The following is a 26,634-nucleotide window of genomic DNA, read 5'->3' on the forward strand; positions in this document are numbered from 1 at the left end:
TGGTTATGTTCAACAATGAGGGACTGGGCAGAACCTAGTTTCTACAATAACACCATTTCTGGACAAATGGTTCTTTTATAAACAGTATTATAAGTGATATCAATGAGTTGGATAATTAGAAATATTTCACTGATTTGCTGAAATTTTGGCTTTTTATGGATGTTTATGACATCTTGAGGACAGATAATGAACCGCTAAGTATGAATCAACATTTAGTGGAGACGAGAAAGATGAAAAATAGAATACTTAAACAAGGTGGTGAGCTACAATGACTTCACAAGTAAGGCAACCCAAAGAGAAGCCTGTGGAGAGAAGCTTTTGCAACAGCTTTATGTAATGTACAATGAACAATTCCTGCAGAGCAGAAGAACTAGAGAAATGAGGCTGGAGAAAGGAGACCTCATTCTAGTCCTGCTGACCCACTGATGCGCAAGTCTGGGCAAGTTCATTAACCTTTCCGAGTATGTTTTTTTACTGAAATGGGTGCATGACATAAGACAATCATCCCCAAACTCTGATCCACAGCTAAAATAGCTCCACCAAGAGGCTGAAGCTGCTACTAGCGATTGGGTGGATAACTATCAGTCAGACTTGCTTGTATAAAATTAAACATGAGTTCAAGGCACCAGTCCTCTGAGAAAAAAACAAACGAAACCAACAACAAAACCTCATCTTGGTGTCCCTTCTAATACTTTTACCTTTTGTTTGGTTTTATTCCTGATCTACTGAATTCATACTCATGATGTAATAAATTATTAATCTCCCTCTCACCTTGAACTTAATATTTACCTGTCTCAGTCTCCCAAGTGCTGGATTACAGGTTTGTCAATACACTTGGCTCCAAAGTTTTAAAATCCCTTAACCTAAGAAGCAATGGTTGTAGGACTAACAAATACTGCTCATATTGAGAGGGGGAAATCCCAACCATAAAACAAGTGTTTACATTGGAACAGAGCAGGTAACTAACAAGGATTTATGCAACTGTGGTATGCTTAACAGTGCTATTTAGTAGTGCTAAAAATGAAAACATACAAGGAATGTGAGGTACATGGTTTCTGGGGGGAAAGAAAGAAAAATGAGGTACAGAACAAGTATTTCCTGATATAATTTGCACACTTCCATTATTATAGGCTATTCAGGTGAATGACCATTCATCTGAAAAGTACAATGAGATGCAACTGGGTTATTCTATGAACCAGGAAAGTGCTTAGATATTACACACGACATGCTAAGGACCACATAAGACACATTGTTTTATATGAAGAAAATCCTAATAATGCAGTCAGGTGCTTATTTTAACCTGAACCATAGGTAAGGAGCCAAGCAATGATTGTGCAATTTGGTGATGGCAGTTAAGCAGCTCAGCACAAAATTCTAAATTAAAATATATGCATTTCATTTGGTCATCTGAAATAGGTTTTGGTTAAGTCTGAATTAAGCTATGTAAGAATATAACATGGTATAAGGTTGTGACTAGAAGGTGCTTCTAAGATGTAGAGCTAAATGACAAGCAACAGCTAACGATGAAACAAGCAGTAGCTATGGGGAATTTTCAGTATGTATGGAAGCAGCTACCACTATAGGGATGAGGATGGTGCTCAGGCAGAAGGAAGTGTGTGAAGGAAGCACAGACCGAGAGGGCAGGGAAAGGATGGGCCAAGACACTGCATGCAAGACAGCCTGGCCATCTGCTAGCACTGAGCCAGCAGTGTTCTAGCTTGAAAATGAAGTTTAATTTATGCTGCACCTAAGGATGACCACAGTGCCTGGGGTGGTGGTGCATACCTTAGTCCTAGCACTCAGGAGGATCTCTAAGTTTGAGGACAGCCTGGTCTACAAAGCAAGTTCCAAGATAGCTAGGGCTACAGAGAGAAGCCCTGTCTCTAAAAACCAAACAACAAAACCCATAGAGGCATATAATAATAAAAAAAGATGTTTCTTCAAACATCCTTGAAAGAATTGGACCTATATTTATACATCATTTTCTAAGGTATGTTCTTCAAAACACGACTTCTACAAAAGTATGATCTTCTCTTGAACCCTGCAAAACAGGTCCCGTTTTCTTATTTCTCAACTTTGAGAAATGAATTAAAATTAAATAGCAACATTTACTGCAGGGCTTGGGGGTAATAAACGTGTTGTGAATCTCCAAGGGCAGTTGTGAGGTATAATATTTTCCCAAGCTTACTTTACCCTGGAACCTGCTTTAGTGGTCACTGCTATAGATTACACATTTTGGGAAGAACTGTGCAAACACCCACTTGTTAGATATAACATAAGATTAGTATGAATGTAGCTTTTCTTAGTGTTTGAAACTTACTATATTTATGATCATAAAAATGAAGACTGTGACTTAGATTGGTTTAAAACTTACTAATAATAACCATTTTGTTTTGTTTATCTTTTTATTTTTGAAAACTACAGATAATTTGTTCCTTGTAGTCTAGGAATATTAATTAACAATAAAAAACATGTCCACCTTCAAGTTTTAAAAATATAAAACAAAAGACACATTAAAGAAAAGAAACCAGCATGTGTGATTATGTGTCTATATAAATGCATAATCACTTGCACACATATTTTACCTGGAATGGATCAGATGTACACGTGTTCATTTCTGGTGTCATAATGGTTGTCTGACCAATAGAAGCAATTTTTTCTGCAGCAGATAGTGGTTTCAGTGGTTCCTTGGTGGGCTCCAACATACCCTGAAAAAGGTATTTTAGTCATTAATTGAAAAAGAATCAACACAAAGCTTATAATTATGGCAATGTAAGAGAAAGAATTTTTTTCAAATAACATAAAAGATTATTTTAGAATAAAATTTTTTGAAGTCAAATCTTCCATTTTTAATACTATTTTACATTATGCTACTTAAGATACTAATATTACACGAAGAGGCAATATTTCTAACATAGTGGTATGTTGAAAGCCTATGTCTTTTAGTGTGAATGTCATATGTTAAGTCTGAGCTGGTGTCTCAGTACTTAGATTCTGGGTCTGGCAAAGAAAGTATAGACAGACTGCCATTTCAGAAGGCAAGACACTGTGCACTCCACTGGATCTGAAACAGTTCAAACATACCTTTTTTAAGTAAAAAAAATGAAAATACAAACAAACAGACTCCACCAAACATGAACTGGAAGTTCAGGTTAACAGCACAGAGCAGTAAGGTTTTGACAGATACAGATCATAGTGGAGGACCAGAGTAAAGTGCTGATACTTACGTCTTCTGGAGACCAGCCAAACAAACCAAACAGCCTGATAAGCTCTTAAATATTTATTGGTTTATATTCCACCCCAAAATCACTTTTAACTCTATGTGTGCACATATGTGTGAGATCAAAGCTACTAACCAGTTATCTCAGAATCTGTGAATTTCTAAGACTGCCTTTTATGAGAATCCCTACTCTCACAAAGGTATAAACCAATAAAAAGCAATTTACACACTCAACTCCTCCCCAACAGACCCAATTCCTAATATTAATACATATGACAGGCTTCCATGTAGTAGAAAGATGAAAATAAGTTTATGGTCAATGTAGCACTACATGTATATTATATGTCTTTAACATGCTTCTATAAAAGAAAATTTATTTGGTAATTATTAGTGTCAGCCAAATTTCTTAATTTAAACTATGATTTAAACCAGTGGTGCCCAAGTTGTGGTTACCAATCACATTACCTAAATCTTGATCAAATGTATAAATTCTCAAGCTCTGCCTTGGAATATAAAAAGCTTAAGATAGTGTGTCTTTTTGTTTAATTTGTTTCCTTCTTCTTTTTAAGACAGTATTTATTCTGGGCAGCCCAGGCCGTCCTGTAACTCATTCTGTAGATTAGACTGGCTGGCCTTGATCTTGGAGATCACTCCCTAGCACATCACAATACTCCACCACAGAAAGCTGTGTCTTAAATCTTTCAAATGATTCTAATGAAGTTGGAGAACCAGAAACATAAATGAAACATATGAAATGCACCATAGGAAAAAATATAGGTATAATTAAACTTTTGTATGAGAGACACCACTGGATAAAGTACTGGCTTTGCAAGCATGAGGAGCCTTACTGCCTTACTTGGTTCAATGTTTACTCAGGTAAAAAAGGTAGGCGTGGTGACACTTGCTTACAATTCCATGGCTGGGAAGATATAACTCATACCCCCACTACCCACCCACATCTACACATAGAAATCAGAAGTAAAAATGGAAAGTCTATGTTTATTAAATAAATTTAGTATGTTAAAATCTTAAAAGCAGTAAGTTTTTTATTATTATAGGCAATAATAGTTCAAAAATGAAGTGTTAGGTTTTACCACTAATTCCTTACAGGGCTCTGAGTCGATAATATGGATGAAGTAAGCTACTGCTGGCAAGTTTACCAAACTGTCTATAAGTGAAATTCCTAGTCCAACTCAGACCAAGGGACTATATAACAACCTCTGGAATACTACTGTTTGAGAAAAAAAAGAAATCCAAATAACCAATAAATTAAGGTTTTGGACTGTATCTAGAACAGAAACTCAAACAATACAAGGTAAACAAGGGAACAGCAACTGATTTTTAAAAACAAACAAACAAAAAAACCCCCCAAAAACAAAACAAAACAAACAAACAAAAAAAAAAAAAAAAAAAAAAAAAACAGTTCAGGTGCAGAAAATTCCACAACAAACTGAAAGAAGAAATCATAATGGTTCAGTTCCATGCCAATAAAACCAGTGCCAATTCACAGATAATAAACTGTGGAATAAAAAAATCAAGTTGCCCTTTACAGGCACATGTAAGTGATAGGGTTTAGGCTTCAGGTTTACACTTCCTTACTTTTTTCATTGAGATAGGGCTTCATGTAGCCCAGGCTGGTCTTGAACTAGGTGAGAGAAGGATGCATTGGAGTTTCCTCTGGATCCTCCTTCTTCCACTTCCTTAATGTTGGCATTAATGTCTGTACCACCACACTAAGCTTTCCTGAGTTTTTACCACATTTCCCCCTTACGTTCAACTGGTTCCTTATAACATGATGTTTAGTTTAATAGACAGAACATTTTCAGTTAGCAATAATTCACCCCCAAGCCACAAACCCCAAAGTTTAAGATATGACTGAGAGGCTAGGAAGACTTGAAGACCAGAGTTCAAATTCTTGGGGCCCACCTAAAAAAGATGGGTGTAGTTAGATGTTCATGCATGCCTGTAACCCCAGCATTGTGAGTCCTGGACAGAGGAGAACTGGAGCCTGCTGCGCCTGTAGCCTAATCCAGGTTCAATGAGCAATTTGCTTCAAAGGAACAAGGCAGAGGTTATCCAGCAGGACACCGGTGTCCTCCCCTGGTCTCGGGTACACCTACACACATATGCACATTGACCACACATGCAGACCTGGTCACTCCCCACAAAGAAACAAAATGTGACTGAATCTTGTTAAAGAGTAAAATGAAAAAATGTCCATGTGCTAGAACATCTGGAAAAAAGCTACATTAACAATATTAATGGAAACTGTAAGGTCTTGGCTTATTTCCATATATTCTAATTTGGTATTTTCAAGCTCTCTGGACATCCACAGTCTCTGTGTTGTTTTATTTAAAATTAATAACTGAGTTAAAACATATCTCTAAGGTGCCAGGCATTTTAAACTTCCATTTTTTTTTTTTCTTTTTAAAGGTTTAGAAAAAACAGACTAGAAAGATGGCTCAGCTTTAGTGCTTGCCTTATATGGGTGAGAACCAGAGTTTAGATCCCAGCATCCATGTTATATGTGCAGGTAGGAAATCATGCTTTAAATCCCGGCACTCAGGAGGCAGAGACAAATCCTTAGAGCAAATTAGCTAGATACATTAGCTGAATTAGTGAATTCTAGGTTCAAGTAAGAGACTCTGCCTCAATATGTAAGGTGAAGAGCAACTGAAGATACGTGATTTTCAACTTCAGATCTCCACATGCACACGCATACATGCACATGCACGAACACAAATACAGACACACATGTCCTACCTATATACATGCATATATACACACTACATACACATGCAAAAAAAGTTTAGAAAGAAAATCCAACAAAAGTGTATTTTAGAAAGAGTTACGTATAAAAATAATCTTCATTTAAAACAACACATGATCTATAATGGAATATAAAAAATGTCTCATGTAAAGACATGAGGGATATATGATATGATGACATATATTATATAAATATGTACCCCTAAGATTACAACACAAAATCTTTAAAAGATTTAGGAGGCTGAAGAGCCTTTGGAGTGCTGGGATTAAAGGCACGTGTCACCATTACCCAGATAAATTTAAACATTTTTAAAAACTAGATTTACATGTGTGTATGCATGTATGTGCACATAAGCATAGGTTCCATGGAGGCCAGAACAGGGTACTGAATCCCCTGAAACTGAAGTCCAGGTGGCTGTGAGCTGTGGGCACTGAGAAACAAACTCAAGGGCTCTCAAGCAGAGCTTTGTCACTTATAGTTTAGAACTTATATAGCCTGGCTAGCTCAAACTTGTGGCCATCTCTGCCTGAGCCTTCCAAGGGGTGAGATGATAGGTAAGAGGCATCACACCCAGATTTTAAATGCCCTGTAAAGTACACTTTCTGCCAAGTGTAGCGAAGTACATCATCAATTTTAGCATCCTGGAGGCAAACACAGGCAGATAAATCTCTGTAAACAAAGGCCAGACTGTTTTCCATTGAGAGTCTTATGCCAGCCGGCTCTACATAGAAAGACCACATCTCAAGATAAACAACTACTTTTTTTTTCCTTGTCATGTTATGTAAGATGATTTTATAGAATAAATGCAATAACTATGTAAGAAATATTCTGTACTCACCAATCCTGCTGCGTACATGGGCACTATAACAGGCTGCTTCTTATTGCCAGTGAATAACTATATTAGAGAGAAAAACATGTATTTAGAAAATTACTTGTCTGTCATACAATAAAATTGTTTCTAGCATGCTTACGATGTTTTATTATACTGTGAATAATGAACTCAATAAGCTAAGCTTTATATATGGGCTCATATGTATGTGCATGCTACATGTGTATATATAGGTAACCCAGTCCAATTTTTCATTTTATAGTTAAGAGAAAACAAAAATTTTCAAAAGTAAGAAATACTTAGAGCAGTGGTTCTCAACTTGGAAGTCATACTCCTTTTGGAGTTGAACAAGCCTTTTACAGGGGTCACCTAAGACTATCAGAAAGCACAAATAGTTACATTATGATTCATAGCAGTAGCAAAGTTACAGTTATGAAGAAGCAATGAAAATCATTTTATGGTTGGGGTCACCACATGAGGCACTGTATTAAAGGATTGCAGCATTAGGAAGGTGAGAACCACTAACTTTAGAGAACATTATGAAGTCTTAAAGTTGCTATATTCAAAGCAAATTACAATTTAAGCCAATACTTTCTCTGTAGAGTTAGATAATCACAGCTTAAACAGGAAACCAATAAATTTAAAACTACACAGATATATTAAAGAAGTTTTCAAGAGTCTAACAAACTCACAATGTTTCGAGTGTCTATCCCCAAGGAGCACAGAAGTTTCTTGTTGCTATGAGAGCCACCCCACTGGTATCGCAAACCATGTGCATCATGAATATCCTGCAGTTCGGTCCATACATCCCTCAGCTCACTGTAAAGGCCATAAAGAAGACAACAGTTACTCCAGCACTTTCACCATAAACTTCCCACTTGGCACACTGATGACACGCTATGTGTTGTAGTGAATATCATATCTGACCTATCGTGTAACAACTGCTACACTTGGATCAAGAGCTAGCACTAACAATAATTAGGAAGGTAAGCTAAATTCATATGAAGGAGTACAGCCCAGAAACTAGCTGGCTTATCTTTTTATTTTTTTATTTTTGTGTATTATTTATTCTGTATGTCTAGAGTTTTGTCTACACGAAGGCATGTATGTGCACCACATACCTTCAGAGTCTAGAAGAGCCTGTCAGATGCCCTGAACCTGGAGTTATGGTCAGCTGTGAGCACTGTTTTGGTTCTGGGAATGTAAACTAGGCCCTTTGCAAGAGCAGTAAGTGCTCTTAACTGCTGAACCATCTTTCCAGCTTTTTCTTTTTCATTGTAAAAACAAACAACAATAAACCCCAACATTTAAGAGCTAGGGCTATAGCTTATTGGTTGAGTTCTGCCTTGCATGCCCAAATCCCCAAGTTCCATCCCCAGCACTGACTAACTTGGCATGGTGGTGCAGGTCTACGATTCCAGGACTTAGGAGAAAGGATCAGAAGTTCAAACTCATCCTTTGGTACACAGTTTCAAAAAATTTACATTTAAAAGAAAAAAAAATCACTTGGCATCCACCATTTTAATGTAATAGTTACTCCATATTTTGGTCTTTATTTTTGTGGTTTGAGACAGGTCTCACTATGTAGCTCATGTGGGCCTGGCCTCTGGATCTTCTTGCCTCAGCCTTAGGTGCTGGAATTACATGCTCCCATGCCCCACTCTCCACAAACAAAGGAGCAGTTACAGTATACAGTTTTCTATTTTTTCCAGGTTATATTTCTGGCCCGCATAGGGACAGCAGTGCATCTGCCACATCTGTCACTCATTCCCTTTTTCATGGTTTTCAGTTACCATGGCCAACTATGGTGGGAAAATATTAAAGGGGAAATTCTAGTAAGACATAATGTGTCAATATTTAATGAGGTGCTATTAGGGATATTTACCTCATGTTACCATCTGTACTGTCTCACAGTCACAGTGCAGTAAGGTTTGCTGAGAGAGCACATTCACCTAACTCTTATTACAGTGCAACAATAGTCTATTAGTTATTACTGATAATCTCTTACTATGTTTAATTTAAGTGAGGCTTTATAGATATACAGGAAACCACAGCACGAATAGAGAGTAGCACTACTCAGTATCTTAGGCATCTTTAGTATCTTAGAACACACTCCTTGTGGATGTAGGAGGGTTGCTGACTTTGCCAGTGGCTACATGAGAGTCGGTTAGGTCAGTGCACCATCATTTGTTTAGTTACAACCTACAGCTCTCAGTCTTTTACTATTTGGATAATGTTATTAGGCTGGCAGTGACCATCTTTTAGTATTTTATTTTGTATGTTATTGGATGGTATATTATTTCCTTAGATTAAATCTCTTAGAAAGAGATTTGTACACCCCGTCCCCCCTTTTCCTTAGAAATCAGTAAACAACAAGAAGAAAAAGAACAAAAACAATCTCAATCTTGAATGAAATCAAGACAAGAAATACTGAAGCTATAAAGAGAGACAAACAAGTTACACATGACTTGGTTAATGGAAGTGAGGAAACACTTGAGAAGGAAAAGATATTTCCAGAGGCAAGAATAAGAAAGTATAAAAAGTCTAGCCAGAAATGGAATGACCTTGAAATCAAATAATTAACAGGGCCCCTAGGAAGAGAACACAGAGGCCAAGGAAAGACAACAGTTGTAAAGCTCAAACAATAAGGAAGTGTTTGCTTCTGAAGAGCAAGGCCTCAGTGTAATGAATAGAAAGACACACCAAGGCAGTTCACTATGACTTTTAACAACAACAACAACAACAATGTATTTATCCATGTCTATTAACAGAAGACAGTAAACAGTTTCTAGTGCATTCACCCAATGGAGGGAAGTCCTCAGTGACAGTTACAAAGAAGCCTATGCTGAACTATTCTAAAACCTGGAGGGTGAGGAGGGAAGGCAGCCTGGTAAGTAAGATTGTATGAATAGGCTCTTAGGGGGCAAAGAAAAATGTAGAAAATAAAAAGACTATGTAGGAGCAGAAGTGTTTTAGGTTTTGGAATACCTGTATAGACTTTATCAGGCGGGCATCTGAAATGCTCCAAAATTAGAAACTTTTAAAATATGTCAATATTAAAAAATGTGTAGATTAAAAAAAACAACCCCTTCCTTTTTCAGTGCTGGAGATGAAAGCCAGGGCCTTGCACCAGCATCCCGGCACGTGATCTACAAGCTGCTCTACACCTCTACACAGCTCCCAAAGTTGTACATGTCATAGCATTTCAAAGAATGGATTTCCAAACTAGGGATGCTCATCTTGCTTAAGCTTCAGGAAGACACTGTATAAAAGAAAACAAGTGTGTATTTAGGAGTGTATCACACTTATATAGTTAAAAGAAAATATGAGATTTAAAATTTTTATCAAAGATGTGATAGATGTATATGGAGCTGGTGGGAACAGACTAGCAGAAGGTCTACTCGGTCATAAAATCAAGTGTGTGACACACCTGTAACCTCAGCACTTGGGAGGCTCAAATGGGAGGCTCTTGAGTTTTCGTTCAGACTGGGCTATAGTCCGATAGTCAGACACTGTCTAAAACAAACCCCAGCTCACTTATCATACTACATAGTTGGGAAATAATGTAACATAGGCTGAGTCAAATGTTGATTTAAAAACATCAAAAGAAACATCTCAGAAGTAGAGAAACAGGGATTCTCTCCTAAGTCTTTTTGCACATGATTGGGCTGCTATAATTATAGTATTTGAAACAATGCTGTGAGACAGCTTTACAAATTATAACACTGAAACTAACAGTCACAGTTCTCTAAGAACAGGTTCTACTTACCCACGTTCAGCTAAGGCCTCTCTTGCTTTTACTGGTGAGGTGCTTGTTTGCAGCAAGTGCTTCAGGGAAGTGACTTCCTCTTCGGCATCAGGGACAAATACAGAAGGAAAACAGGCTTCGAAAATTCTCTCCAACCGGTTGAGTAAAGCTGTCTGAATCAACCCCCAAAAAGTTCACTTTCATTTCTTCAGTTTTAACGGTGACTTAATTTTAGTGCACACAAACACACACACACACAGTGTTGCTGCTGTAGCAGGTGGCAAGTAATTGTAGGGAACCACTAGGTATCCACTGGTACTTTCCATGTAGAGACTTAGTCTGTTACAGAGTTCTACAGAGGAAAACTCATACTCTGTTGTGTAAAGATAGTAACTTCCAAGTCTGAATAATGTTCCAAAAGCCAAACCAAACCTATCTCTCCCCCCCACCAAAAAAAAAAAACTCCCCAACAAACCAAACCCCAACAACCAAAGCCTCAAGCATCATTTATCTTCGCTCTGTTACCCATGGCAGAGTAAGCACAAAAATAGGCCGTCCACAGCTATAAGAACCGTTTTCTCAACATAAACACTCAACTATGAAAGCCATTTTGAAATATCACCACTTCAACAAACGCAGAACACAGTACAAGTAGGTGTCTCAATGAAAAAAAATAATTGGGGGGCTGAAGAGGTGGTTCAAGTCATTAAGAGCACTTGCTGCTCTTCTAGAGGCGGGTTCAGTCCCCACAATCACAATCCCCACAAGCTCACAACTCCTGCTCTGGGCTTCTTGGGCACCTGTACTGACATGCACATGCCCAAACACACACATGTACACATACTTAAAGATAAATCTTAAATTTTTATGTGCATTTATTCCCTGCATAGTGGTGGTGGGTATGCTGTGGTGGGAAGCCAACTGTTGGGAGATAGGTCCCAGGAATTAAACTGAGCTCTTCTGGCTTGGCAGCAAACACTTTCACCCACAAAGCCATCTTGCTGGCCTGAGCATCTCAATTTTTACTGATATGAAATTCACCAGCTCTTTATTATTTTGACATCCTATATTATCTTTAATAAGCCTCATTTCTCTACTTGAGGTAAAACCTACATATTTACTAGAGTGGTTTTCCCCATAAAATAAACAGATAAATTTACTTAGCATTTTGAGTTATTATTATTATTAATTAAAACTTCTTGGGTTTAGAAAGATGATTTTTGGGGGAGTGTGTCACTGTATTTATTGAGTATGTGCAACCTTACTCCCATTTTCTTGTTTTCATATACATGTAAGATATTTAAACCAAGTACAATTTTTTATTTAAACATCAAGTAGGAATGCAAACTGCTGTAAGTTAAAGCCTGTTGGAAGAGTAAAGGTGCTACTAAAACTGGTAACAGAAAATACTACAGCACAATAGTTCCTCCTGCAATTGACACAAACATGGCAACACTTGATTTCTCCTTTGTAGTTGTCAGTAACTGGAAACAACACAGAGGGCATAATTTCCATAATCACATTTCCCAAACCCAAATTTCACTCTGGAAGCTGTACTAGAGCAAACCCTCATCACTTTATAATTAGTCTCAGGGAGCCACTCCTCTGCCATCTCTGCCAAAGTTCTCTGATGCCCTCATTATATTCATGTGAGACCCTAAAGCCAAGGATAGGTAGACTTTAGATCCCTAGGCTCCTGAAACTTGAGCGTGTCAAGGGGACCCAGCACTGACTGACTTCAACAAGGGGAAGGGACAGACAAGACTTTGAAAGAGATCAGATAACTATCTAATTGGAAACCTGATGAGCACTTCCCTCCTGGGCAGGGAAGTAAATAAAAACTCACCCAGGGCCACATTTTATTTATCTGGAAATTAAATCTTTACTGTATCATTTCTGCTATCTTTTTAAAGTGAAGGGGGGAAAGAACTCAACCTGTTACCAGAAGAGAACAGGAATTTTACATACAACGGGCTAGGAAATAACTATATGTAATGCAGGTCTTAGGAATACTAGTATCATCATGAACAAGTACTCAAATGACTGCAGTGTGTTAGAGGGAAGGAAAGTTCATTAACCTAATTACTTCAACCTTTTTCTTCTGCATTTACCCACAAACAATATAAGATACAAAAAATAAAAATAAAACTAAGCTTAACATATCTTTAAAATTAAGACATAAAATACATTTGCTTCCAATTTTTTGTTAAACGAGGCAACACAGGGTTTATCAACTTTTCAACAGAGAACAGTATATATACTTTAGGCTTTGTAGTCCATCTCTAAAAAAAGCAAGTATGAGTGGGCTCTAGAAAAACTTTCCTACAAAAGCAAGAAGTAAGAGACAGATTCGTCCCCTAGGCCATTCTTTGCCAACCCCTGAACTGGAACAATAAATAAATATCAAATAGCTAACAGCATCAGCCACAGGGGAAGAGCCCAGTACAAAACAAACAAACAAAAAATCAAAAAACAAACTAGCTAAGAGAATTAAAGATTTTGATTTAATTAAATCTGTTGTGACATTTACTTTTTTTTTCTAAAGAGAGTATCGTTATGCAACTTTGCTAGCCTGGTACCCAATATGTGGAACAGGCTGAGCTTGAACAGAGACACTCCCTACCTTGCCACCCCCACCTCTGCCTCTGTACTAGAATTAAAGGCATGTGCCACTAATCTTAAAATAATTGATTTCCAACTATGAGAGCAAGGCTGTTGTCAGTACAATGCCAAATGTCCGAAGTGCTACAGAGCGGACACAATTGTGACAGCAACTCTACATGTATGATTTAGACATGTCAGCACCTGCCGCACAGAGCAGATGAAGAAACAGACTACCAACTACTTTTGGTACTCAGTGTGAGTCAGAAATGGCAATCTTTTATCGGTTACTGTACTGGCTGGTTTTGTGTCAACTTGACACAAGCTGGAGTTATCACAGAGAAAGGAGCCTCAGCTGAGGAAATGCCTCCATGAGATCCAGCTGTAAGAAATTTTCTCAACTAGTGATCAAGAGGGAGGAGGGCCCAGCCCATTGTGGGTGGTGCCATCCCTGGGCTGGTAGACCTGGGTTCTATAAGAAAGCAGGCTGAGCAAGCCAGGGGAAGCAAGCCAGTAAGTGACATCTCTCCATGGCCTCTGCATCAGCTCCTGCTTCCTGACCTGCTTGAATTCCAGTCCTGACCTCCTCTGGTGATGAACAGCGATATGGAAGTGTAAGCTGAATAAACCTCTTCCTCCCCAACTTGCTTCTTGGTCATGATGTTTGTGCAGGAATAGAAACCCTGACTAGGACAGTTACTGTTAGTATACAGAAGATACACATAACAGACACATACTAAAGAAAAGAGACAAAGTTAGGTGCACTGCTCACACTAATGTTTTCTACCCCTAATTTAATATTCTAAAGCATAATGAAATCACTTGGCTCCACCTAATAAAGTCCTACCATTAAAAAAAAGTAACTAAATTAAATCCAATTACATTGTATCTTCCCCAAGAATCAGAGGTTAGCTTTTAAGTACCTATTCCCCACCCCACCACATTTTTTTCTTTTTTCTTTAGACAGAATTTCTCTATGTATCAGTCTTAGATGTTCTGAAACATACTCTGTGGACCAGGTTGGCCTAGAACTCATAGAGATATGTCTGCCTCTGCCTCCCCAAGTGCTGGGATTAAAGGAAATGCCTATTCTTAAGAGCCTCTTGTTTAAATCCTTGTTTGAAGGGGCTACTACTCCTAGTAGATTCTAAAGTCTGGATACCAGTGGATGACTTAGTGTGATTTTTTTAGTTGTCTTTACTATATTATAAAACACAAAGTGTACAAAGCATACAGTATATATGTTTAAAATATTTAACTTTAAAATTAACTTTTAAAAATGTATAATTTTATGTGTATTAGTGTTTTGCTTACATGTATGTAATTGACCCATGTGTTTGTCTGGCGACTCCTGAGGTCAGAAAAGGGAGTTAGATTTCTTGGCACTGGAGTTACAGACAGTTGTAAGCCACAATACGTGCTGGGAATCAAACTTGGATCCTATACAAGATCAACCATGTTCTTAATTGCAGAGACAATTCTCCAGACCATAAAAATATACCAACGTAATGCTCAGAAGAAAAGAAACATAAAAATATAACCAACATAATGCTCAGAAAAAAAAAAAAAACCTACGAAAAAGAATAGCTTCATTGTGACCAGACAGGTATTTCCCCCAAAAAATTGATTTTTTTAAGACACTATAATCAGACACTACTTAAACCAACAACCATTTTTTTTTAACCATTATAGTTTGAGCATAAAAATTATCACATTAAAGGCTAGAGTTGCCCAAGTGAAACACTGTATTTGGTTTATTTTAATGAGTAAAAAGGAACTTTCTTTTTACTGACCTATCTATATTTCAAAGCCAAATACAATGGGTTATAACAGAACATTTATTTCTACTTCTGACTTAATGGGACACCACCAAATTTTTAAAAATTGTAACTTATTATCTAAATTGTGACTTAAGAATATTTAAATTGTATTTTATATGCATGGGTGTTTTGCCTGCATGCATGTCTGTATACTACATGCATACTTGGTACCTGTTGAGGCCAGAACCAGAGTAACAGATGAGTGTAAGCTGCCATATAGATATTAGGAATTGAACCCACGTCCTCCAGAAGAGAAACTATCTTTATAGGCCAAACTTTTTTTTTCCCAAGTAGCTCAGACTGGCCTCAAATATGGAATTCTCTCTTAGCCTCCCAAGTACTGGGATTATAGGCATATACCACTATGATTGGCTGAACATTTGCTAACATACTCAAATACATATGGACCTGAATAAAGAATAAAACTACAAAAATTCCGACTGGCTAGGCTCTAGTTTCCATATATAAGATGACATTTGTAAAGCAAACGGAATCAGTACAGCTCAGTTTAGAAATGTGAGAAACTAAATTTAGCAAAAGACCAAAGGTCTTCATTTTCTAAACACAGACATGGAATAGGCCTGATACATTATAGTTTTTGCTTAATAAATCATACTTACATAGTACTTGCCACGTGCCAGACATTATTCTAAATGTTTTACAATTATTAGCCCATTTAAGCATATAAGAAGCATTCTGGAAGGAATCATACATTATTTATTTAGTATGTGCCAGAATATATGTACCATGTGCATGCAGGTGCCCGGATGTTTGTAAGCCACATGGTGTGGGTGCTAGGAGCCAACCAAACCTAGGTCCTCTCTCTAGAAGCAGCAAGTGTTCCTAACCACTGAGCCATCTCTCCAGCTCCAAGAGAAACAATTATATCCACTTGCTAGTTGAGAAAAATGGACACAGAGAAGTTACATTAACTTGCTCAGGTCACATAAATATTAAGTGGGAGAAAAGCAGCTTTGTTGTTTTCCAAACAAGGTTTCTCTGTGTAGCCCTGACTGTCCTGGAACTCACTCTGCAGACCAGGCTGGCCTTGAACTCACAGAGATACACCTACCTGCCTCTGTCACCTAAGTGCTGGGATCAAAAGTATACATTACCCTTGTCTGGCCATAAAAGCTGGGTTTTTGTTGTTTGTTTGATTGATTTTTTTTCAAGACAGTTTCTTTGTAAGCTATTTCAATCTTTCACATGTTGGCATGTTTGTCCAATTACAACGTATACTGGTAACAACAGCTTAATGCACTCCTAGTACTGCTCTATGTTTATATTAGCAATGAATTATGTAATAAATCTTTTAAAAGAAATCCCATAAGCTTGCAAACTGGTTTAGCCATGTTAAAAATCAGTGTGGAGAATTCTCAAAAACCTAGAGTAAATCTACCATATAACCCAGCTAAACCACTTTGGCATATACAAAAAGACTTAATATTTTTCTTACTTCACAGATACTTGTTCAACCATGCTTGCTGCTGCCTTACTCACTACAGCAGTCTAAATGTCCTTTACTCAATGAAGGAATAGTGGGAATGTGGTACATATACAAAGTGGAATAACATGCAGCTATAAAGAAAAGGGAAGTCACATTTGCAGATAAATGGATGGAATTAGAAAACTATGCTGAGGGAGGTAACCCAGACCCAGAATGGCAAATGTCACATGTTCTCCCTCACAGGAAGTTCCTAGTTCCAAATCTTTAGATGTAAATACATACCATGGAATCACTGCAGAAACCAGGAAAGTAAAGTGGGACCACTGGCCAGAATAGGAGGATTGAGGAACAAAAGGGGGAATATCAGGGTGGGAGAAAGAAGGGGCTGTAAATAGGAAGAGGGAGATAAATACAAAAGAGAGTAAAATAACATGTTGTAGGGATGTCTGAAAAAAATCATAAGGAGTAATACTATTAATTATCTACCTAAATAGCCCTAAAATCTTCATGGGTGTGTGTGTGTGCGTGTGTATGCATATGTACATATATACATGTATGTATACACACATATATATGTATGCATCTCTCTCTCTCTCTCTCTCTCTCTCTCTCTCTCTCTCTCTCTCTCTCTCTCTCTCTCACACACACACACACACACACACACACACACACACACACAGAGTTTAAATGAACATTCTCATCCTGGCTGTGAGCCGAAGACCATCAAACAAAATGCCAACATCAGGCATGAGAAACCCTATTTTGAGTTGTTCCTCAGGGTTGTTCAAGAGGTTCTCCAAATGTTACAGGTTATGTATTGCAATTGCCCTTGTTTGGCCCCAGAGATGTAATGTATGTCTCTATCGTTGAAACAACCATACACTTCAGATGAAGGGCCCAGAGGCCCCTATGCTAGAACTGACCTGAAATGTTTCCTCCCTGAGGTACCAGCAGGCTCCATATAAGCTTTCAAAAGAGGGAAGCAATTCACAGTGCTACCAGCTATGAAGCACACGAATCACCAGCAGGGCACAATAGTATAAAGGGTGTAACAGTGTTGTAGTAGTACAGTAACCAACATCTCTCTAACTGGACTAGGGCCACTAACAACAGAGAAATCATGCCTGATACTGGAAACCCAATAGAGAAAAGCTTAGGTTTAGGAGTGGTCTGTACACACCTTTAGTCCCAGCATTCAGGGGACAGAGACATGCAGATCTCTGAGTTCAAGGTCAACCTACAGAGCAAGTTCCAGGACAGCTAAGCTTAGGTAGTGAAGAAGTGAGAAAACTGAAAGCGCGTGATAATGTAATAGAACAAGGGAGGGTGTTGGGGGGGAGATGTTCCAGCTCTAGTAAGCAGCAGAACTCAGCAGATTTGGCCATGTGGCTCTGGCTTTAGAATCCAGAATAGGAGACTACTTTGACAATTGCTGCTGGCTAACTGGAACCAAGAAATTAGCAGTGATTAAGAAGACACCAGCAACATTAAGGTGAGATTTTTCTGAGAGCACAGACTCTGTGTTCCAGAGATAGCCAAGGTTGTTTCTTGTGCAGTAGCTGAACTTGGTGATGGGTAAGGATCACCCAGGTGGTACTGGTTTGAAGGCATGAAGGGTCATGAACAGCAGCTGAGGCTTGGCACTGTGAGAGGCCACGAAGGCCAATGGTGAAGGTGCAGCCTCAGTTGCAAATAGATGATGGCCTAGGACTGACAGGGTCATGGAAAGAAGTTGAGGCTTGGCACCACAGAGAGAGCCTGTGAGAGGTTATTGGTGAAGCCTAGTTACAGCAGAAGACCCCAGTGTACTGGAGATGCCAGTGCCATGGGGTGATCACCAAGAACAGCAGCAGCAGTGGAGTGGAATCAACCAGAGCCTAGAGTGCTACAGAGGGCAGAGCTGGAGATGACCCCAAGCCCTTTTGAGAAGCCCAGAAGACTGTGTGTGGATTCCAGATATTGGAACAAGAAGCTGTGTAGTTGAAGTTGCCTTGGATACCAGTATGTTAGAGATGCCAGAACCATGGGATACCTGCCGAGGAGCGCTGCTAACAGGAAGTAGAGCCAGCCAAAGAGAAAGAAGTGTGTTGCATGAAACAAAGATGAAAGGAGTTGGAGATCTGAAAAGAACTTTGACATCAGATACAGAAATGCTGAGTTTAGAGTTTGCTCAGTGGCCTTTTGGTCTTGCTTTGGTCCAGTGTTTCCTCACTATGGCATTTTGGAATGATAATATATATCCTGTGATGTTGGAGGTATGTGATCTGATTTTCTTATTTTGATTTAATAGAGGATGAACATCAGAAGAGACTTTTAACACTATCGAGATTGTTATAGTCTATGGGGACTTTTGAAATTGGACTTTCTGTTTTAGCATTGTGCTATGTTTGGCCCCCATAAACTCATATGTTTTAACAAGCTTATGAAAATTAAAAAACAAAACAAAACAAAAAAAAACCCAAGCTTATGGTGATCTGAATATACTTTGTCCAGGGAGAGGCACTATTAGGAGGTGTGGCCTTGTTAAAACAGGTATGTGGCCTTGTTGGATGAAGTGTGTCACTATGGGAGTAGATTCTGAGACCCTCCTCCTAGCCATCTGAACACAAGAGTCTGCTCCTGGCTTCCTTTTGATGAAGATGTAGAACTCACGATTTCCTCCAGCACCAGGCCTGCCTGGATGAGGCCATGCTCCTGCCTCGATGACAATGGACTGAACATCTAAACTTGTAAACCAGCCTCAATTAAATGCTGTCCTTATAGGAATTGCTTTGGTCATGGTGTCTCTTCACAGAAACAGAATTGGATTGTGAAGCCATGCTTTTTAGATGAGAACATGCAGCCACTACTTTACTAAACCAGCACAATTCCTAACTACATTCTAAGTATTTGTCCTTATACCCTCAGAAGTGTACTACCTGATCCCTCATCAAGGAAACTCCTTTTTGCAACAGAGATCATTACAGAATACCACACCGATCAAAATGCAGCCTAGAGCCCAGTTTCAATGAACACTCTGGATATAACTCCAACACCTAGTCTCAGAAGCAGTACAGAAGAGGGTATGAGATGGTTTTAAGAGACAGAAGATAGGAAGTTTGCTGTGAAACTTTATTAACTGTCAGAAGCCATCATCAGTAAGTCTTACCAACTTTAGTGTACTGCAAGTGTTGCTCAGCTTCTCAATGGCGTAAGTGGAAGGACCCCTGTGGTTTTAGAATTGGTTCTTCTGCTACTGAAATGCACATCTCTTTACAATATCTTGAATTTAAGACATGTTAAAATCTCAAGTGTATTTCCAATTAGTTTTTCTTTTTTTTTTTTTGAAGAAATACTGTTCTTTCTATTGCCAATAGTTTGCTGTTAATAACACTAAATCTTATACAGAAGAAACTTAAAATCAGAGTAATTTAGTCTTTCACTTCAGAGGATACCTGTGCCTTATCATCATTAAATATTAAGTAATATATCAAATACAAGCTACACTTGTACACTTACCAATTCCTAATTTCAATCTACAAAGAGAATGGTCACTGTATTATTTACCAGGCTCTGCTCCCTCTCAGTCTGTGACAAACCTAACATAGTGTTTCTACTTGGTATTAAAGGTCAGAATGCCAAAGTATGTGTGAGGGAAACAGTAAAACAGAAATACAATTCAACTAGATACTTAGTAAACAAAGATGGATAAATCTTACTATTTGTTTGCTTGTTTTTTGAAATGGATCTCACTATGAAGCTTAAGCTGGCCTGGAACTCTTTATAGAGATCAAGCTGGCCTTGACCCCCTGGTTTTCCTGTTTTAGCCTCCAGGGTATTGGGATTACTGGATGGAGCCATCCCGTATAACCTTAATTCCTTTATTTTGATACTTCTATTTCCAGCAATAAACTCAAATGTGCATGCAAAAGTCAAACACTTTGCATAATGGTGGACAAACAATTACAAGGAAAAGCTATTTATTATATTCAATTTGAGAATGCTGATTTTCTGGTGAAACACTAGTAATTTAATCTCAAAATAGCATAAGCCAAAATGTTTTTCACCACCTCCCTTTCTTTTTTATAATATCTTTTTTTTTTTTTTTTTTTTTTTTTTTTAAAGCAGAGAAGCTTGTTTTTTGGTAGACTTGCAAGGGGTATGCATGGCAGTAATTAAAGAACACCATTAAATTAAACACAATAAATTTTATTTATTTAAAAATCTTAAGGATTTATTTATGGGCATGATTTTGTTTAAGCTGCATTTATTTTTGTGAACTATGTGCATTCCTGGTGTCAGTGGAATTCAGAAGAGGGCACTGGGTCCCTGGAAATGGAGTTACAGATGGTTGTGAACCAACATGTAGGTTCTGGGAATTGAATCTGCACCATCTACAAGAGCAACAAGTGCTCTTAACTACTAAGCCATCCTTAAGTTTTACAATTTTATTTGACCCTGTGTGGGTAAGTGCACATAAGTGAAGATGCAAGCGAGGGGTCCAGAAGTACTGGCTCCCTGTGGACCTGGGGTTTCAGACAGTTGTGAGTCATTTGGCATGGATGCTGGGGATGAATCTGTATACTCCAAAAGAGCAGCTCTCTCAACTGCTAAGACTTATCTCCAGCCCCTGTATACCCTTTATTCTTAAAGTTCTCAAATTTCATCTAATAACATTATTCAGTAATACCTGTTAGATGGCTACTAACAAAAAATAAAGCATACCCTCCCTTCTAGAAGAAAATCTTAGTATTTACCAATGACTTAAATTCTCAAGTGCCATTTTGAGTAACATGTAAAGTTTTATAGAAGTTCACAGTTAAATCAATGCTTAAGCTAAAAATTACTGTGCTAAAAAGGCCTTTTTGCTATTTAATCAAGAGTGCTAGCCAGGTGTGATGGCTCATGCCTGCAACCCAGGGTGTACAGACTAAGAAAGAAAGACAGCTATGGCCAGGAGACATTTTAAGAAAAACATTAACAAATCTAATCCTCTCTCAAAGGGCAAGATTAGGACTAATGTACTTTTTCAGCAGAAATGAAGTCCTGGGAGGAAAGTCCAGGCTAGTTTCTTCAGAACAGCAGGTAAGGCAGTTTAATCTGTTCTCACTTCTGACTCAGTATGCTAGAAGGCCTACTGCATGTCCCCTTCCTCAGAGATGAGAGTGCGCAGCCTGGGCCAAAAGACCTCAGCACGTTTTAGGAAGTATTTTTGCTCTATGTAGTTTATATTTTATTTTCCCAGAGAAATCCTGTTTCTACAGCCTTCATTATCCCAAACCATAAAGCTTTCAAGAGGCTGTCAAGAAGCAAAATCCCAAGTCACATTCCAATGAAGTCCATATATACATGTATGTCTGTGTGTACTCAATTAAATTACATATAAGTAATTATAACATGAACAATGTAAGAAATTTCCATTTCCATTTGAAGTGGCCATACTTATAAAAAATTCATTATCTGATAATGTTAAAAGTTTTAAGGCTACAAACTAAAGACCATCCAATACCACTGTCACCCTATCCTTTACAGAGATCAAATTAAATAGGAAAGGTTAGGCTAAAGCAACAGTCTTTATCTTGTATTAAAATTATTTAATTTCTTGCTTAGAATTATAAGGCTCTTCCTCAATGATGAATTATTAAACACTAATACTACACATAGCTAAGCCATGCAATAATTGAATTAGCAAAGAAACTATTCAGATTCTCAAAGCCAATGACAAGCTATCAAAGCAGTGAAGTACAATTATTTCAATTAACAGACTAGAGAAATACTTCCAGCTGCGAGTGGGTGTCTAGGCAAAAGACAACTGGAAAACTAGAGCATACTAACATACTCACAGTATATTAACACAAGCCTATGGACAGGATGTGTGCATCAATCACTGCTATAAAGCAGTGACTTTTGCCCCCTTTTCTTCACCGCTTGGGCTAAGTAATAGTAAAAACCAGTACACAGTATTACTCAGGATTGGGAAACAATGATTTCAAGCTACAAATACAGAGACTGTTTAAATAAAAATAAATATTAATGAATCTTTTCTGAAGGAGAATGAACCAGAAAGAATTGTACACAGGTGCTGAGTAGTAAAAATGTCCTCCCTGATATTTCTACTCTGTAAGAACTATCATAAACAAAGCAAAAGCTATATATATAAGTAAGCAAGAAATGATATAAATAAATTAATGACAACAACAATTTAACCCACATCACTTCTCCCAGGGCTAAACTTAATTTATTGCATGCCAGACCTTTTTTGTGACTGTTAAATCATGGGTTTTAAATCCCATTAGCTCTCTTCTGCAATCAAAACTGTACTTCAATCTAATTTTTAAAAGAGATTTATGTATTTGTTATATATTAAGTACACTGTAGCTGTCTTCAGACACACCAGAAAAGGGCATCAGATCTCATTACAGATGGTTGTGAGCCAACATGTGGTTGCTGGGATTTGAACTCAGGACCTCTGGAAGAGCAGTCAGTGCTTTTAATCACTAAGTCATCTCTCCAGCCTTCAATCTAATTTTTAAGATAAAATTAACTAACTTTTTTTTAAACCTCTAAAGTTAAAAAAAAAGGAGCTAGCCTTCTTAAAAGATAAAAACAGAAGGAAAAATGGCTAATATTTAGAACAGATATTTCTGAGGCTAATTCAAATTGGTAAATTTCTGTTAACTACTAGGACACTCCATGTGATAGCAGTTTTACAATTTTTTAAAGGGTTGTGAAAAATCTAATCTGCAAATCAGGCCAACAAATGTCATATATCACACTGAAAGCCCTTTAACAGATACTCAGTTAACATTGTTTAAAGCTGTTTTAGAAGTCTCTTTGACAATTAACATGTCCTACAAATCAGAGGAAATAAGTACATACCTGAACTGAAGTGGCGGGTTCCTGCAAATGGTCACCAGCAACTGTTCCTTTGGAAGCTGCTGGAGAGACACTGTGCATTTTAGGGGTCCCCAGGGTGCCCATTGTTTCTTCTGTCCTATGTGACTGCCAGACCTCCTTTCGATGATGAGATTCAGTCTGCTGATCCCCAAAGGCAGCCCAAGAACAACTGTCTTTCTGTTCATCCTCAAAAGCATTCCAGTCTACAGCTTGGCTAGGACCTGCTGAACTGAAGTCTGCAAAATCATCTGAGTCTTGAAAAGCACTACCTTGAATATTTGGCACAGAATCAAAATCTCCAAACTCACTGTCTTGACCATTTTTCAGTTTTGAGTCCGGTTTATTGTGTTTTCCACCAGACTCTCCTGCTAATAAGCCATCAGAAGTCTGTCTGAGGTCTGACTCAGTAAATATCATTTCCTTTTGACAAGAAACAGCATTTGTATCCTCAAACTCTCCAAAATCATCACCTGGTTCACTACAATGTAGAAAATGCTCTGAGGAGTCTTCAAAAGTGATGTCACTCATTGAATCTCGAGTGCTAGTAACAAAGGGTGGAGTGGTGCCACTGGCTGTGCCAAAATCACCAAAATCATCCTCACTGGTATTGTGGTAAGTCACAAAGCCGTTACCACTGTCACCATTTTTCAGGCTTGCAGCAGAATCATCCAAAACATTTTCTTCCGTGGGATCAGGGTTTGGGCTTTTGGGATTAGTCAACTTCCTATTTTCTTGTTTGGAAGAACCAACTTCATCAACATCAGAAGTTTTAATAGAATCTATGGATAAGTCATTTTCCTCAGTTTTACACCATTCCCTCCTAATGGCTTCTGAATTCTCATTTGAGTCTACCAAGTGCCAAGCCTCAGACTGAATCCTTGAATTTAGAAACTCATCCTGCTGCAGTGTTTGACAGTCTTCTTTTTCAACACTGAGCCCTCTGTCGGCTATGGGATGGAACTCTGAGGCGCAGACCTCATGCTCTTCTTCATTGTCCCCTGTATCCTCAAGGCTTCCACTCAAAGTCACTTCTTTCATACAAGTTAGCTCCTTGACTCTGTGGCTTTTGCTGTTTCCCTGAATGGTCAGTGCATCATCATCATTTAAAACTGCACATTCTATTTCTTCTAGTGGTGTCCTTTCTGCTTGGGAAAATGTAGAAAAATCTGCAAATTCTGTAGCAGAACTAGCTGTAGACTCTAAAATGCACTCAGTGCCACAAGTGTTAAGAGGCTTCGATCCCTTTGAATCTGCCACATTGTCTAGGTCATCTGTTCCCTGAGGATTTACAGTTTCCAAACCTGCAAACCCGTTTGTCAGAATTTCCAGACAAGCAGGCTTTTCACCGTTGCAGCTCTCTAACTGCTTGGTTTGGTGAACAATGTTCATATCAGTTCTAAAATCTCCTGGAGATAAACTTCTGAGTTGCTCGGTGCTTGGTCCCTGCACCACAACTTTATCTAAGTCTCCCAGGCTTTCCATACCATCGATGGAAGCGTCTAAAGTTGTAGTGCGAATCAGTTCTTTGCTGGTGGTAGAAACTAAGTCAGATTGACTTTTCACAGGAGTAGAAAGTTCGGCGGTGATATCCTCATCTTTACCACTGTGAACAGACTTAAAGCTTGTAAGGCTACCTACATTTTCTGAATATTCATGAATTGGCATAAAATGGTTTGAAGGTACAAAGTCTTCCTTGGGACGAGTATAATCTGGTGTGTCAAAATCAACAAACCCTACACCAGAAGGGCTGACTTCTGAAAATCCACCAAATTCCCCAAACTCATCCTCGTCGTCATCCTCTGCTCCGTTGTCCAGAGGTGGTGGAGATGACGAGTACATTCGAATGATGTCTGGCTCCATTATTCAGCAGCTTTCCAGTTGTTAATGTATACCTTTAAAAAAGAAAAAAGAAAAAGCATTTGTTTTGCTTTTTTTTTTTTTTTTGAGAAAGTAGATTACATAAACAAGGGTTTTCAAGTTACTTTAAAACAATGCCAACGGAGCTACCTCTCCAGTCCTTTGCTGTATGCATTTCTAAAGCTATTTTTCTTTTGGGTGGAATTAAAAAGTTATGACCTATTGCTTTTTATTTTTATTACTTTGGAATCTTTTTCTTCTTCTTCTTTTTTTTAATTTTGAGACAAGGTTTTCTCTGTGTAACCCTCGCTGTCCTAGAACGTCACTCTGCAGACCCAGCTGACCTATAACTCAGAGATCCTCCTACCTGTGCCTCCAGAGTACTAGGATTAAAGGTGTGCACCACTACCAACTGGCTGAAATGTCAGAATCTTGAACATATAAAAGTATACCTATAAAATTTTTTCTTGGGTACTTTCCTGTCTTTAAAAAATCCTCATTCACAATTACTGGGGACTCTGTGTGCCTAATATAGATTTGCATGTGTTCTCTCTTTTATATGTGCATGTATGTGTCTGTGTATCATATAATAAAATAACTATTTTATCTTTAATACCTGCTATTAACTATGTTGTTCGTTTTCCTTTTCAATGTTTATTTCTGACCCGGGTTAACCTTCTGATAACTACTCCTTCTTAGGTAGTTTAAACTCAGATGCTGTGAAAATAGTCCTCATACTGAAACTCTGCACAGGCTCTCCCAGTGGTAGCACAGTCAGCACCCACAATACAGATGTTTCTTGACTTAGCATGGGCTATACTGTCATAACCTTATCATAGGCTGAATGAATCAGTTCATGAGCAAGAAATACATTTAACGTGTGCAGACTGCTCCGAGAATCTAAGCGTTCCTCTCTCTAACACACAGCTATTATGAATATTGGGTCATATGGTATGTTCAACTTCATTTTTAAAAAACCCAAAAAACTACTTTCTCTGATTTCTATAATAACAAATCAATGTGCAATCTTATTTTCAATTTTCTTTATTTTGTTATCATATAAGCTTAAGATTTAATAATATTCACTTTATGAATGAACACATTTAAAACTTATTTTGCTGTCTAATCTAAAGATCCAAGTAGCCCTCTCCTCCAGTCGGGCACAGTGCGCAAGGGAAAGAAGGCAAGGGGAAGAAGGGGGCCCATGCCTGCCACAGTAAAACAGGAGACTGAAAAGGTCGTCAGTCCTCTGTTTGAGAAAAGGCTTGAGAACTTCAGCATGGGGTAGGACATCTAGCCCAAGAGATCTCACACACTTTGTCAAATGGCCCTGGCTATATCAGGCTGCAACAGCAAAGGGCCATCCTTTCTGTAAGCGGCTCAAAGTACTGCCTGACATTGACGAGTTCACCCAGGTCCTGAACTGACAAATAGTTACCAGGTGCTTAAGTTTGCCCAAGAGTACA

The 26,634-nt window shown here is 38.2% G+C and overlaps 1 protein-coding gene across 2 annotated transcripts in view; it reads right to left on the reverse strand.

Moving 5' to 3' along the window:
• Positions 1-26,634, reverse strand: part of AFTPH (aftiphilin) — a 53,145-nt gene that overhangs the window by 14,893 nt on the left and 11,618 nt on the right. For both annotated transcript variants that reach the window (XM_080938566.1, XM_080938567.1), the window contains exons 2-6: positions 23,294-25,203; positions 10,589-10,740; positions 7,512-7,638; positions 6,829-6,885; positions 2,586-2,708 (exon numbers count right to left, since the gene is read on the reverse strand). In XM_080938566.1, the coding sequence (XP_080794692.1) occupies positions 2,586-2,708; positions 6,829-6,885; positions 7,512-7,638; positions 10,589-10,740; positions 23,294-25,171 (2,337 nt within the window). In that variant the 5' untranslated portion in view covers positions 25,172-25,203. The remainder of the gene's footprint in view (positions 1-2,585; positions 2,709-6,828; positions 6,886-7,511; positions 7,639-10,588; positions 10,741-23,293; positions 25,204-26,634) is intronic.

Source organism: Micromys minutus (assembly GCF_963924665.1).
Source record: "Micromys minutus genome assembly, chromosome: 1".
Lineage (NCBI taxonomy): Eukaryota > Metazoa > Chordata > Mammalia > Rodentia > Muridae > Micromys > Micromys minutus.